The 15326-nt window shown below is 53.8% G+C and overlaps 1 protein-coding gene across 1 annotated transcript; it reads right to left on the reverse strand.

The window, feature by feature from the left end:
* Positions 1-1415: 1415 nt before the first annotated feature.
* Positions 1416-12513, reverse strand: LOC111151590 (T-box 21). Its single transcript, XM_022509667.1, has 6 exons — positions 11996-12513; positions 4208-4362; positions 3742-3863; positions 3054-3212; positions 2855-2916; positions 1416-2594 (listed from the first exon to the last, which is right to left on the reverse strand). The coding sequence occupies exons 1-6, from the start codon at positions 12484-12486 to the stop codon at positions 1976-1978; spliced, it is 1608 nt and encodes a 535-aa protein (XP_022365375.1). The 5' UTR covers positions 12487-12513; the 3' UTR covers positions 1416-1975.
* Between the last annotated feature and the right edge of the window lie 2813 nt (positions 12514-15326).

A 15326-nucleotide genomic window follows, 5' to 3' on the forward strand; every position in this document is an offset into this window, starting at 1 on the left:
TCTTTTCCTTCTTCTGACTTGAAAGTGATGAAAATGGCCTCTGGAGAGAGACCAAGAAAGGAGGGGATGTGAACTGTGATTGAAATGAAGTTTTCCAAGCTCCAGCAGAGGTGAGAAAATACCCCAGGGCCCATGAGGACAAGCCCCCCTTAGAATGGGGTGTGCCCTGAACTGGCCTGAGGCAAAGGTAGTAATTCCAACCTCTCAAGGGGGGAGGGAGGGACAAACAAACAAAAAACCCCAACTTATCTCTGAGTTCTGTGATCCCTTTGCTCACCTGAGAGTTTTTCATTATTTGACGGTTTGCTTGTTGAGGTTTTTATTTTTGTATTATTCAATCCTGTAAACTAAAATTCAATAGTTTTCCTGAAGAAAAAGCATTTTCAGGGGCACCCAGCTGGCCCAGTCGGTGGAGCATGCAACTCTTGATTCTGGGGTTGTGAGTTCCAGCCCCACATTGGGTGTAGAGATTACTTAAAAATAAAATCTTAAAAAAAAAAAAAAAGCGTTTTCCATACGACCATATGATTGCAATGTTATAAAAACATATTTCTGTCTATCTATTTAACCCATTTAACATTTAGTGATAATTTTGGATGGGTGGTAAGATTTGGGAAAATTTATTGCTGTCTTTTTACTTTCCTGCCTGGCTTACGTTAAGAGAAGCAGGTGTCATTTTACAAACATAATTTAGCAGCCGTGTAAAAAGAGAGAAAAACAGAGCTAGAGAATTACAGCAACAATCATGTACAGGCTGAGGGCTTACTGTTTACCAGGCGCTGTTCTAAACCCTTTACAGATGTTAGTTTGAATCACGAAATTCTCAATATTTGGCTGTTCTTGACCGACAGAAACAGCAATTTCATGGGGTTCAACTTACATTTACTCCTCTAACTTTTGAACACCCTTAAGATGAAGATGGAAAACCAGAGCTGCTAGACATGTAGAGAGAAATCAAGGCTCTTCTTCTTCGCAGAACCCCTAGTCCCCTCACCCCCAGGGCCCGGTCTTCTGGTCTTGCCCTCCGTCGCCTCCTCTACAGGTCAGGCGCTACCCAGACAGAGGGACCACTCTCTGCTCCAAGATGCCTTACGAGGTGGAATCAGCCATCAGCCTGAGTGCCAAAGGTAGCACGTATGGCCTTGCTTTGACTCTGTCTGTCCCCGGAATGAAGCCACTCAGGATTTCTAGGCAGCTCCCGTTCTTGGAAACTTCTGCTGCAGCCGGGGATGGATGGTGTCCTCGCAATTCCCAATGGAGCCCCCATCCATGTCCCCCTTCAGGGCACTGAAGCAGGACACATTCTATAGTTTCACGTTTATTTTCAGAAAGTGATGAAGACAAAAGAAATAGATCCAGACACCACTCTCTGTACAATAAATAGCCTTCCCATTCAAAAAGAAAAAGAAAGAAAGAAAGAAGAAAGAAAGAAAGCGCACACAACCAACCCCCACCCCAAGACGTTGCTCCTTGAGGTGTGCACCAACCCTGCCCCCCTTTCCAGCCTCTTCCTCGGGACCCCACTGTCTCCAAGCCGGTGGGGCCCAGGCCAGCTGCCCCAAAGTCATCTGAGTCCCCTTGCCGACTGGCTGGCTGGTTGTCATCAAATCTTCAGCGTCTTTATTTGCACACACCTGACCCCTAACCCACCCCACAGAAGAGAGGAAGCTCCTTTGTGTCCAAGACTTTCTTGTTCTGTTTTCTGTTCTCCAGCTGGGAACCCACAGCCAGAAGCAGCACCAGGTAAATGACCGTAGTTAGGGCAATGGAGGGGGCAGGGAACACGCCTCTCAGGTTTCGCTTTGGGCCCGAAGCAGCAAGTGAACCCCAGAAGCCTTCTTGGCGCCCCTCTTCCTCAACCAACTACGAAAGGAGAAGGGACAGAGGGAGCTGGGGGCCTCCCAGTCCTGAGTCGCCTGTCTGCGGTACTTGATGTCCTCCAACCTGATGACATTGTTCTTGTCATGTCATCTGTTCAATTGGGAAAGTAGCTATAAAACTGACCTTCAGTTTCCTTATCAAAAGGAGAAGGGGCCCCAGCAGGGGAGGAGCTGTCGCCACTGGAAGGATAGGGGGACACACGCCTCCTCTTAGAGTCTCCTTCACCCAGTCCTGAGTCACTGGACTCTGGCCGGATGGGGGTGATCTCAGTCCACACTGAAGGGGAGCCCTGGTCCTCTGGCCCCCGTCCCTCAGAAGCTCCAGGACCAGGTTCCATGGGCAGAGTCCGCATGGGGCGGAACCAGCTGCCTGGGCCCATCTTGGGAGGGTACTGGGGGGCCATCGGCCAGCCAGCTCCAGGCGCCAGGACGTCCTGGCCTCGGTAGTAGGACATGGTGGGTCCAGGGGCGGAGGGCAGGAAGGCAGGCTTCATGCTGACTGCTCGAAACTCGGCCTCATAGCTGTGGTCCCGGGGGGCCCCCAACCAGTAAGGCTGGGAAGCCACATCCTTGGCCTGCCCAGGAAGGTCGGGGTAGAAGCGGCTGGGAACGGGATACTGGTTCGGTAGAAGAGGAGAGTAGTGGTCTCCCCCGAGCAATTGACAATTGGGTCCGGGCGGGGAGGGCACGCTCGTGTCAACAGATGCATACATGCTAAAAAAAAAAAAAAAAAAAAAAAAGGCAAGAAAACAGGGGTCATGAACAGAATCCATCGCCTGTGAGCCTGCCTGCTGCCTGCCCCTCCCTGGACCTTCTTTCCCTGGCCTCACTGCCCTCCAAGCATCCGTCCCATCTCTTCCCACCGGCTCCCACCCCCAGGGGCAGAGAGGAGACAGGCTCTGCGCATGTCTGGGGTCAGGCCTCAGGAGGGATCAAGAGGAGGCCCTTGGTGAACTGAACCCAGCAGCACTTACGACTCAAAGTTCTCCCGGAATCCTTTGGCAAAAGGGTTGTTATCAATTTTCAGCTGAGTAATCTAGAGAGAGGGGAAATGGAGGCACCTGAGTCCTGAGTCTGGGGCTAGGGAACTCCTGAATTTCCCGCTGAGGAAGACGGTGAGCCCCATTCTCCCCCTCCTGCCCCGCGCAGCTTGGGCAGGCCGAAGGCCCTCACCTCCGCGTTCTGGTAGGCGGTCACGGCGATGAACTGGGTCTCTTGGAAGGTGAAGACGTGCGTGTTGGAAGCGCTGCAGGCTGCCTCCGGCTCCCCGTTGTTCACCTCGACGATGTGCAGCCGAGGCTGGTACTTATGGAGGGACTGGAGCACGATCATCTAAGAGAGAACCGGATGCTTGTGGGGGTCGACGGGTCCTCTACCCCCACCCTGGCTGGCCGATGGCCAGGCTAGAAGGGACCCTGAGGCCATCATGTCCACTGCCCCACCCTGCTACCATGTGACTTCCTCCAGGTGCTCTAGCTCCGGTCCCCAGACTCTCTAGGGCATCAGCTCTGCCCCCTTGCCCCGTCTCCTACCCCCCAGATGTGCACTGCGACTGAAGTGTTAGAACAAGCAAGGTTTTTCAGGGACTGGGTTCTGTTAACAGTATTGCTCAACTCAGAGAGACTCTGCATCCATTGCCACAGGTGATGGCAGCTTGGGGTTCGGTGAAGAAACCCCCAGGGCTGGTTTGGCACATGTCATCCCGGATGCGAGCCCACATCTGCCCGTGAGAGTCAGCCGCCTCCCACCTCATCTTCCCCCCTGCCCAGGCATGTGGAAAAGAACAAGTCAGAGAGGAAGGAAGATGACTTTAACAGAATCGAATCAGCCAGGAGGGGTGGGGGTTGGCAAGGAGTCCTACCTGGGTCACATTGTTAGAGGCCCCTTTGTTGTTCGTGAGCTTTAGTTTCCCAAATGAAACTTCCTGGCGCATCCAGTGGGCCCCGGTATTGGGGGAGTCTGGGTGGACGTAGAGGCGGTTTCCTGTGGGCAGTGAACCTCGTTGGCACGCAGCCCCCTAGGGACCAGACCCGTAGTGATGTGGGGCTTCTTTGCCTGTTCTGAGGGGGATGTCAGAAAGGCTGCAGGGGGAAGGCCAGATGCGGCAGGGCAAGGGGAGGTGGGGGCAGAGGACTGAGCAGAAGACAGGCTAAGGCAGAGTAGAGAAGGGAAGACAAACCCAACCAGAGTGAGAAGTGGGAGGGGATAAGGGTGGGATGGGGAACTCAGGTGTAGGGGGCAAGGGCTTGGGGGTTCCTCCTGGATCCACCAGGGGGCGCCCAGCCTCAGAGGAAAAGCGTGCCCACCGTTCCACAGGGCGCTCCTACCTGGCATGCTGCCCTCAGCCTTTCCACACTGCACCCACTTGCCGCTCTGATACCGCCAGTGGTGCTGGTCCACCAAGACCACGTCCACGAACATCCGGTAATGGCTAGTGGGCTCCAGTCCCGCCACAGTAAATGACAAGAATGGGAACATCCTCCTGGGGAGAACAGAGAGACCCGCCAACATCCATCAGCCCCCCAACCTCGCAGACGGCCACCCCCATGCAGAGGCTTTCATTTCGGTGGTGTGGTGTGCTGGCATCGGCTGGCATCCCGCGAGAGAGCCGACTGGAAATGACCAGGACTTGTGCCAGGCATTTGTTATGTACCGGCAATATTTTAAAATTAAATTATGTAAACTTACAATTAACTATACTGCCTTATAAGCCAAGGTAATAATTACTCAAAAATCATCACTTCTCAGTTCGTTTACTATATTTCACTATTATCTCTGCTTTTGAAGCGACTTATATCTCTTGTTCCTGCAAGATGGAAATACTAGACACCGCACGAATGCCCAGCTCTTCCTGACTTTGCATTCAGTGACTCCGCGTGCACAGCTCGAAATCAGGCACCACAGGAGTCTTCACACCATGGAAATCAGCAAACACTATGAATCAGGGCTTTTCAGTGTTTTTCGTCCTGAGGATCGGTTTCTAGACATTAGCTACAAGGCACTGTCTCTAATCTTCGTTTGCTTCCTAGTGGGGAGCAAAGCCACAAGCCAGCCCCGCACAGGCACTTCCCAGTAGGCCCTCATGCCTCAGCCCCCCAAGCCCTGGGGTGGTCTCAGGACTTGACCCATCCTCTCCACAGCAGCCCTCACGGTGCTCACGCATTCCCGGCCCAGCAGCGCCCAGGCTTTGCCTGCCCCACCCTCCTGGACCTGATGTCTATAGTACGGCCTGTCCCAGGCCTGAGCCTCATAGAAGTACCTAAATTCCCAGCTGAAACTTTCCATCCACCCGAAAAAGAACTCTATTAAGTACAATTCTCACGCTCAAAGTCTTGCTTCCAGGGGAAAGCGGAGGAAGTCAAGGTTGGGATGCTGCATTATCCTCCCTTGTGCCAGAGTAATAGATCAAGAGAAAGAAGCACTTCCCTACCCAACCATCTCTGCCACTTCCACCATCACCACTCCCACCTATACCATCACTATAACCACCAGTGCACCAACAACCCCATCACCACCATCACTACAACCACTACCTCCACCAACACCCCATCACCACCATCACTATGACCACCACCTGCACGAATACCCCCATGACCACCATCACTACAACCACTACCCACACCAACACCCCCATCACCACCATCACTACAACCTCCACCTCCACCCCCATCACCACCATCACTACAACCACACCTCCACCATCACTGCCCCCATCACCAAACCGTCACCTCCATTATCACCATCACTACAATGGTCCCCTCCACCATTACTGCCCCTACTACAACCACCACCTCTACCAGCACCAGGCTAATGGCCTAGCTTTTCTTTCTTAACCCAAACAGGAAGAGTAGAATTTGCAGGTTGGCAGAATCAAACTCTCATCAGAACGACTTCGCATTCCCACACACCTCTCCCTTCCTACAAGAAGTCATACCAGATGGGAAGAAAGACACCAGCCCATGTGTCAGGAAACCCGGAGAAGGGAGAGTTCCAGAGGCCTGGGAACACTTTTAGGTGCACCCTAGGCCCCAGAAGATCCCAGAGCAACACCCTCGATAACCTTGGGAAGGTGTCCCCACCTTCTTGTCTTCTCCAGACTCTCCCATGCTGAGAAAAAAAATGAGAGACTTACTGGCCTCATCCCCTGGAGTAAGTTAAATCCCAAACCAAACCTCAGTTTCTTCACCCATAAATGGGGACAATAACTCCTAACCATTTTTCCTCTAAGAGCTGCGAAAAAGTTTGAAAGATGTGAAACTCAGCTCATCCGGTCCCTCCCCCACTACACCCTCTCGCTGGCCCAGAGTGATAGAGCCCGCTGGGACTGCGGAAGGACCCCGGGCCAGGGTCCTGAGCTCTAGCCTCAGGCTCCAGGTCCCAGGGGCTCAGAGGGCAGCTGACTTGAGAAATCAAAGGTTAGGGAGGAGACCTTAAATAATTAAAGCTGAAACAATATTTTCAACACATCTCTACCAACATCTCATCGTATGACAGCGGTCAGGCTGTCCACATTTTCTGTATTATAACCAGCTGTTGCCTAAACCTGCAGGTTTAAAGGAAGGGAAGGACTATATTCATTGTGTCTCTACTTAGAAGCATCCGGTTCGCCCGAAATGTAACACGGTATTTCCAATTTTATACTTGAAGGAACCAAGAAGCAGAGAGCAGAGCTGACAGCTCCCTGGTGAGAGGGCAGAGTCGGGGTCTCCCGGGCTGTGCGTCCATCTCTCCGCCCCGCTTATCTCTGCTGGAGGGACATGAAGGAGATGCCGGAAGAGGATGGGGGAACGGGAGAGGAGAAAGGAGGTCTCATTTCACCCTAAAAGTCTAGAATCACCACCAGCTGGGAATCCCAAAATAGCCCCTGATTTACATGACACTTTGCTGGGAAGCAACAGGGTCTGGTGCCAACCTCAGCTCTCTCCAAAAAGACCATCCTGCCATCAGAGGATAGAGCCCAAGACCCTAAATTCCTCCGCTGCCACATAAGACTAGCCCATCTCGAAATGATCTGCAGGGTCATCATACCCGTCCGATCCCGAACACTTTTTTTTTTTTTTTAAGATTTTATTTATTTATTTATTTATTTGACAGAGAGAGACACAGCAAGAGACGGAACACAAACAGGGGGAGTGGGTGAGAGAGAAGCAGGCTTCCTGCTGAGCAGGGAGCCCAATGCAAGTCTCTATCCCAGGACCCCAGGATCATGACCTGAGCCAAAGGCAGACACTTAAAAACTGAGCCACCCAGGTGCCCCTGAACACTTCTGATAGGCTCCAACTCACCATCGTGACAAACAAATTACAAGGAGGTAGTTTTGGTGTCGTGTTGGCAGGATGTTTTAAAATTAATCTCTAGGGGCGCCAGGGTGGCTCAGTGGGTTGAGGCCTCTGCTTTCGGCTCAGGTCATGATCTCAGGGTCGTGGAATCGAGCCCCGCATCAGGCTCTCTGCTCTGCGGGGATCCTGCTTCCTCCTCCCTCTCTCTCTCTCTCTGCCTGACTCTCTGCCTACTTGTGATCTCTGTCTGTCAAATAAATTTTAAAAATCTTAAAAATAAATAAATAAATAAATAAATAAATAAATAAATAAATAAAATTAATCTCTAATGCTGACGAGTCTGTGGGGAAATGGGTCCTCTTACATTTTATTCGTTATTTGTGGGAGTATTAATTAGCAGCACCTTTTAGAACATTCCAGCAGTGCCTTGGACCCATGGAAACACAAACAGTGCTCAGGCATCAAAGATCTCCTCCACCCACCAAACTCAGACCCAGCTTCGTGGAAATTGGACAGCCACTAGCAAACGGGCCAACAAAAAGTAAAGCTGTTTTCACCTGCCCTGAGAGAAATGAAGCCAGTGGGTCCAAATTCAAGTGCTCCCCTGCCCCGCAACAAAAGAAAAATATAAAAGAAAATTGTTTTAAAGATCTACAAAGTTCTAGGAGTCGGGATTGTAGGGAAGGCCACAATGGCTGTGAGGCCAGTGATCCAGGATCCTGCAGCACTGAAATTGTTTCCTCCAAGACTAAATTCACACACACACACACACACACACACACACACACACACACGCACACAAATTGAGCTACTTAACAACAGAACTACCCAAAGTTATCTTAATTATAATAATCAACTAATCACACCCAGAAAAGTGGGGATTGCCAGCCATGAATGCACTCCCACACACCCACACATGCAGACACCCGCCTCTCCCTTCCTCTGCTGAGAATGTCTACCATCAGCTAGTCAATGCCCACCAACACATTCACAGTACACACACAGTGCCACCCAGAAATACAGCACAAGTCTGCGGTGGGCACCCCGAGTTTCCACAAACGCGCCAACTTTGAACTCCAACCTCTCCAGTTGGCCAGTCCAACATTTTACCTCACTTTCCCCTCCGTGCCCCACCTGAGTTGCCGGGGTCAGTTGCTGGTGCTGGGAATTGCCACCCCCCACTGTGCCCCACCCTGTTGCTGCCCATGGAGAAGAGAGTGACTGTGTGACTTGTCCATACTGAGGGATGGGTCTAGGGTGGGTGGGAGAGGAAGGATCTGGGAGAGAGTGAGTCATCCCAAGGCAAAAGGCCGTGGGGCTGTGGGTGGGCCTGGCCTGGGAGGATTTTTCAAAAAGGAAGAAGGCCGTGGGTGATGTGGTGGTGACAGGCAGGTCACTGGAACCCATGGAGGGACAGGCCAGCCCTCCATACAGGAGAGAAAGTGTGCCGTGCTCTTCAGAAGCCAGTAGCATAAGGAAATGGCTGCCAAGTTCCAAGATCACTGGAGCCCGAGCTCTGTGCCCAGTTATGAGGGCTGGTAGGACTGAATGGGGGACAGTGTGTTTTCTGTCCCCTCTACCCCACCATGGGGACACTGAGGTCTGATTCAAGGGAAGGCATCAAAGAAAATGGTGAGGGACTACTGCCCCCTTCCAACGGGGACCCCATGGTGTCTGAAGCAGTTCCTCAGGATGGATGGAAAGCCTGAGGATTATCACACACACACACACACACACACACACACGTGCGTGCACATGCAATTACAAAGTGGTCAAGGAAATTTTGATGATATTTATGAATTTTTTCTCAGGTTTGTTAATGATATTGTTTACTTATCAAAAGCCATTTTTAGGGACACTTGGTGGCTCAGTCAGTTGAGCGTCCAATTCTTGATTTTGGCTCAGATCATGATCTTAGAGTCGTAAGATTGAGTCCCGTGTCAAACTCTGTGCTGGGCATGGAGCCTGCTTAGGATTCTCTCTCTCCCCAAACCCCAGTAAATAAATACATAAACAAATAAATGAATAATTTTGAAAACCATTTTTAGGGGCACCTGGGTGGCTCAGTGGGTTAAGCCTCTGCCTTTGGCTCAGGTCATGATCTCAGGATCCTGGGATAAAGCCCCGCATCGGGCTCTCTGCTCAGCAGGGGCCTGCTTCCCTTTCTCCTTCTGTCTGCCTCTCTGCCTACTTGTGATCTCTCTCTCTCTCAATCTGTCAAATAAATAAATACATAAATAAATAAATAATTTTTTTTTTAAAAAACCACTTTTAGACGTGCATAGAGAAATTTTCAGGATGCAAGAATATAGTGCCTAGGATTTACTTACTATATACTTGCCGCCATCACTAATATAACTGCAGACTAGGGGGTGGGAGGCAGAAGCGAGGTGAGTGAGGATAAGAAGAAACGAGATTGGACCAAGCAGTAACAACTGTTGAAACTGGGTGATGGGTAGGTGGAGATTTTTCCTGTACTTTTGTATATATTGGAATTTTTCATATTAAAAGAAAGTAGTTTGGGGTGTCTGGGTGGCTCAGTGGGTTAAGCCTCTGCCTTCGGCTCAGGTCATGATCTCAGGGTCCTGGGATCGAGCCCCACATCAGGCTCTCTGCTCAGCAGGGAGCCTGCTTCCCCCTCTCTCTCTCTGCCTGCTTGTGATCTCTCTCTGTGTCAAATAAATAAATAAATAAAATCTTAAAAAAAAAAAGGAAAGTAGTTTTATGGATCTGAAAGGGAGACAACAAGACTTGTCAAGAGAGAATTATTCAGCAAGAATCTAAAGGAAGAAGGAAGCCACAGGGGTAGTGACGGCGACCTCACTGAGATGCATGCCCGCATCCCCATGAGACACCCACCCAACCAGGTTGCAGGCGGCCCACAGCCAGCCCCGCACCCACCACCCGGATCTCCGAAGTGCTGGCCAAGGCTCTGGGCAGGCCGCCCCTCGAGACTGGAAGGGCAGGAGCCTGGCAGCAGGTGGCAGGGAGACCCGGGCCAGGCCCCCGGGTGGGAGAGCTTCCTGAGCACCTGAGAGCAGAGGCCTGAGTTCAGGTCAGTTGTGCGACCAAGGACAAGCCACCAGCCGTCCCTGTGCTTCGGTGCCACTAGCTGTGAATGGGGAGATCTCTTGGCCTACGTAGTAGCACACAGTGGAAGAATGGAAGTGAAAGCACTCTGAACGCATCAAGGCCTTTGGACAGTGTAGGTGGCTCTTTTCACTCCCGGCCATGACGGGCTGGAGAAAGAAGCCCAGGCAGATACCATCTGGGTTCAGGTGCCCGTTCTGCCTGCAACAGGTGGGCTGTGAAACCTCAGAGAGTCTCCTTCTGTCACTGAGCCCATTTCCCTGTCTGTGCAGGAAGGGGCCTGGATAGGATCTTCTGGGTCCCCTCCAATTCAGACGTGATAGGGCTGGAGGCCTGGGCTGTGTCTGGCAGCACTCAGAGGGGACTGGGTTTGGGGGACATAGAGAGGAATTCTCAGAAGGCTTAAGGGATAAAGGCCACACCTTAAAAAAAAAATGCCAACTTTCCTCGGTTCATCCCAGAGAAAGGGGTACAACTCAGCAACTTGAAGCTATTCGTTGTTGGTGGACAGGTCCCTCAATCCCATGCTACCCCACAGAAATCCCTGGAAAGGAAGAATGTCCTAGCTATCCCTAGATTGAATGCCAACACCCCTGGGGCCAGCATGGCCTCCCCCACCCCCTGCCCCTTCTCTCTCCCCAAGCCGCACCCTGGGCGTCTGCCCTTTGACACCTCCTGGATGTGCTGATGACAGAGCCTCACAGAGGTCCTCCCTGGTCCCCAGTCTGAGCAGGCCCCCCCCCAGGGAACGGTGGGTGCACACTCTCCCAGGCCAGACCCAGGCAGGGCCCACTCAGCATTGCTTACTAAACAAATACCAGTGGCAAGTTTCTCTTCCTTTCCCCACGCAGGAGGCTCTCCCCGGAAGCAGCACCCTTGGCCCCAAACCCTACCCCGCATGCACTGGGCTTCAGGGTCCCCAGAAGCATAGAAGCCATGGGTTCCCCAGGCTGGATCCCCAGATACACTGGAAAGTATCTGGCCAAGGGTGAGGCAGACTTTTGGGGGACAGAGGCAGGAAGGAGCAGAGTGGGACTGGCTGCCCGCTGGGACCCATAAGTTAGCTTCACCTGCTCAGGCCCATGGGCATGTGGGCTCTTGGGCAGGGCATATGCCTGGAAGGGATCTGAGCCCCCTACACACTTTACCACTCCACCCTAAAACACACTCACAGGAGACATACGATCTCAAAGTACTACCGGAAAGGAAACTTGGCGACAGCTTCTCCATGTCACCAAATCCCAGGCTTACCCACTTCCCAAAACTGACCTGTGCACAACAGCAGCAAAAAAGCTTGGAGAGGTGGGCGGTGGGAGGGTAGAGGTAGGAGAAGTTGGGGGGTGGGGGTGGTTGTGCTGGGTTATTGTCTGGGGTACCAAGACCCTGCCTTCTCCTCCATTTCTCCACATAGGGGCTAAGAGGGGTCCTGCCCTGTTAAATCCAAAACACAGTCCCTCTCTGCCCAGAGATCCCCATGGAGGCAGACAGGGAGGTAAGGGCACACCCTTAAACCATGATAGCTTCTCATCGCACCCACTCTCCTCCATCTCCCTTCTGAGTTCTGCCTGTTGGTGTAATGTCCTGGGAGAAAACAACCCCCAGAACTTTTCTGTCTCGCTACAACTCCCTCCCCGCTTCCCCCAAAGCCTAAGTCAAACGGTGAGGGGCGCCGTCTAGACAGGAGAAAAAAAAAACCACGTCCTTGTTCCGGGCCCGCTCGCCTCGCGGGGCGCGCGTCTCACTCACCGTCCCTGCTTGGTGATGATCATCTCCGTCTGGTGCTGATTAAACTTGGACCACAACAGGTGGTTGTTGAGCGCGACTCTCAGCTTCCCGGACACTTCCAGTCCCGCGGGCAGCGCGTAGTCCTCGCGCGGCTCCGGGTAGAGTCCCGAGCGCGGGTCCGGGGCCGCGTAGCCGACCCCAGGCTGGTAGCCCTCGGCGCTCGCCGTCGGCGGGAAGGGCTCGCCCACCCCGGGGAAGCCGGTGGCCTGGGGCCGGGGCGGGTAGGCGTAGGCTCCGAGGAAGCGGCCTGGTGGAGCGGGCACCAGGGCGCCCCCTGCGTAGGGCGCCCCCAGGGTGGTGCCCCCGCGACGGTCGGCAGCGTCCTGGGCGCCGGGATCCGGGTAGAAGTAGCGGTTCTGCGGGTCGGCGCCAGGCGCCCGGCCCTCGTCGCTCGCCGGCATCGACTCGGTACCCGTCAGCATGTCTCCGCAGCCCCGCGCCACGATGCCCATCCGGGGCGGGCTGGCACCTGCCCGCTGCCGTCGGGGACCGGCCCCTCTCCGCGCGGGGGGCAGGCGCGGGGGGTCGCGAGGGGCGGGGCCCCGGGGGCGGGAACGCGGGTGGGGGAGCCCCACCCGAGCCCGGCCTCGGACGCCTGGGTCCTGCGCCCGCGTTCGGCGGGCGCGCGGCAGCTCCCGGGCTCCCTCTCCAGCGGGCCGCTGTCACTAGCGCCGCGGCGCCTTTGCTGTGGCTTTATGAAGCTCTCCGGGCTCCCCCCACCCCACCACCTCGGCGCCGCCCCGCCTCACCCCGCCCCCTCGTGGCTAATACTCTGCAAATTCTATGCAGTCGCCGAGGACTGGAGGCCCCCACAGTGTGGCGAGTCCCCAGGCGCCGCGAAATTCGCGCTTCAAGACTACCTTCTGGAAGAGTCCACCCGTCCACCTGAAAACGCCAACCTGTTTCTCTCCTCTGGACCCTCGTGGAAATTCCACCCATCCTTCAAGGCTCAGCTCTAAGGTCCCCTCCTACAGGAAGCCGTCGGTGATGGCGTTGGCCCGGATGGGACTCACAGAGCCTTCTGGCAGCACTCTAGGAGCAACTAGCAGGGTCTGTACTCAGTCCGAGCTGCTTAGACGGGAAACATTCAACAGATCCACTGGTGCCCACTGTGCGCAGAGGCTCTGTGCTAAGTGGCTTTGCCTGAAGTGTCTGTGTTCTTCCTCCAGGCCAGAGACCCAGGTGGGCTGTGTCCTATGCATCTTGTTCCTCCAGCCCCAAGGCAGACCTGGCAGCAGGTGGGCAGTGGGCAGAGATCCCTGAAGGGGACTGCATCGCTCCAGCCTCAGATTGGCAGGGCGCTGGGCGTCCTGGGGGTTAGCGAAGGCTCTGGAAGCAGCACTGACATGTCTCTCCTCTGGGTCTTGGCACTGACTCTGCCTGTCGCTCAGGTACATGTGACCTGGACAAGACGCTTCCCTTGCCTGAAAGTCAGCCTCACGTGCCTCCTGGTTAGAATGGGGAAAATTCACTGATCCACTTTTCAGAGGGGCTGTGCATCTCACCTGGGGGGTGGAAGTGTGCAGGGCTTTACCCCTTTACCCCTGCTGCCCGGAATGGATTCAGAGCTGGCTGACAGGAAGGACACCCACCTGTTCTGGGGGACTGCCTGCACGAGGGGACGACCACACCAGAGCTTTTCTTTCTCTATTTTCCTTTTCTGTTGACTAACACAGTCTTCTTATGATGAAAACAATCCCCCTCCCCCAGTTGAAAATAGCACCTTCGGAAGTTTTCCTGCATACAAAGGTAAAATACACTCAGAAAAAAATTTAAGCAGTAAAAGTAAAAATGGGACTATATAAACCACCCCAAATTCCACCCCCACCAGAAGCAAACTGGATTGACATTTTGGCGAATAACCCTCCAGACATTACCCCTCCAGACATCACTCCTTGCACACAGCCTTTCTGTCTTTTGTGTGCGTGCCCACACACACACACACACACACACACACAATTTTATATAAACACCACATGTGCTGCTTTGTAATATGTATTTTTTTTTCACTCAACAAGGTGTCATGGAATTTTTTACATGTCAATACACAGATAAAGATTTACATTTTTAAGAGTGTTTTGAAAAATACTTTCAATTTTCATCCTGATAAAGGTTAACCTCTCCTCTCATCGCACCCTCCCAGACCTCCTCACTTCTCCCCTGGGGGCTGGCCCCATCTTCCATCTCTGTCCCAGCACAACAGGGCTTCACCCTTAGGGGTCCGTGGGGACTCTCTGTTCTCAACTAGAGCTGAACCAAGAGGCAGGTTGGCAGGAGAAGGCGAAGCTGGGGACCCCGGGAGGCGGGCATGACCCAGGGAGGGTAGGGGAAGAGAGAATCAGTACATCCCCCAGTGGAGACCAGATGCAGGACAACACCAGAATTGGGAACGAACGGCCCCTCCCACCCCTTTACCCACCATTCCTCCCCCCCATCCTCCCCCCCCCATCCCCCCCCCCCCCCCCCCCCCCCCCCCCATGCCTTAGGGAGGTGGGAAGTTTCTGCCTGCTGTTCCAAGTGAGGCAGCCTTGCCTGAAAGAGATGGGACCTTGGGATCCTTGGCTACTTTTTGAGAAACACGAGAGATTTCAGTATGACTCCCCTGAATGACTAATTTCCCCAAGAGACTTGAGTGCTGACATCTCTTCTGGGAGACATTTTTGCTAAGTATTTGGCTGTGGAAGGCCAAGTGGAGTCTTGTTCCTCCCTCTCTCACCCTCCTCTTTTCCACATTAATCCTCAGGTCTAGAAATGGAGACATCATCCCCCTGCCTCTGAACAGGATGACCGGAGCTCCCACCCAGGTTTCCACGGGAGGAGGGATTATGAATCGCAGACTCAGGTGGACCCGGGGACATGTCCCTGGAGGAACAGGGTGCCTGGGGGCAGTCCCTCTCTAACCTGATGGCCTGTCAGGGGGCCATCAACTCCAGATTCCTCACCTCCTCACTCCAATTTCTTCCACCCAAAAAAGAAAGTGCTTGTGAAAAGCGGGGGCTGAGTGGCCCTAGTGTCACCACTGCCAGTCCCGCCCCTCCGCCAGCTCGGGTGAGAAGAAGAACCCTGGCAGTGACACCTCCTCCTTCTGCTGCTGCATCACCCTCTTCCCAGGCCCCAGGGCTGGAGGGGGAAAGGAGGAGCAGGAGACCAGGCCCCCTGGGATCTCCTCACTTCTCCATCACTGCCCCTCCCGGCCCCTCTCCCATCCCATCGGCCTGCTGAGCGTCCAGAAGGCTGTTCCACCAGGAGAAGCTACACAGGGTGTGAGTCCGGGATTTGAGAGGCACTGTCT

The sequence above is a fragment of the Enhydra lutris genome, unplaced genomic scaffold (assembly GCF_002288905.1).
Source record: "Enhydra lutris kenyoni isolate GAN:26980312 unplaced genomic scaffold, ASM228890v2 scaffoldscaffold26, whole genome shotgun sequence".
Classification (NCBI taxonomy): Eukaryota; Metazoa; Chordata; class Mammalia; order Carnivora; family Mustelidae; genus Enhydra; species Enhydra lutris.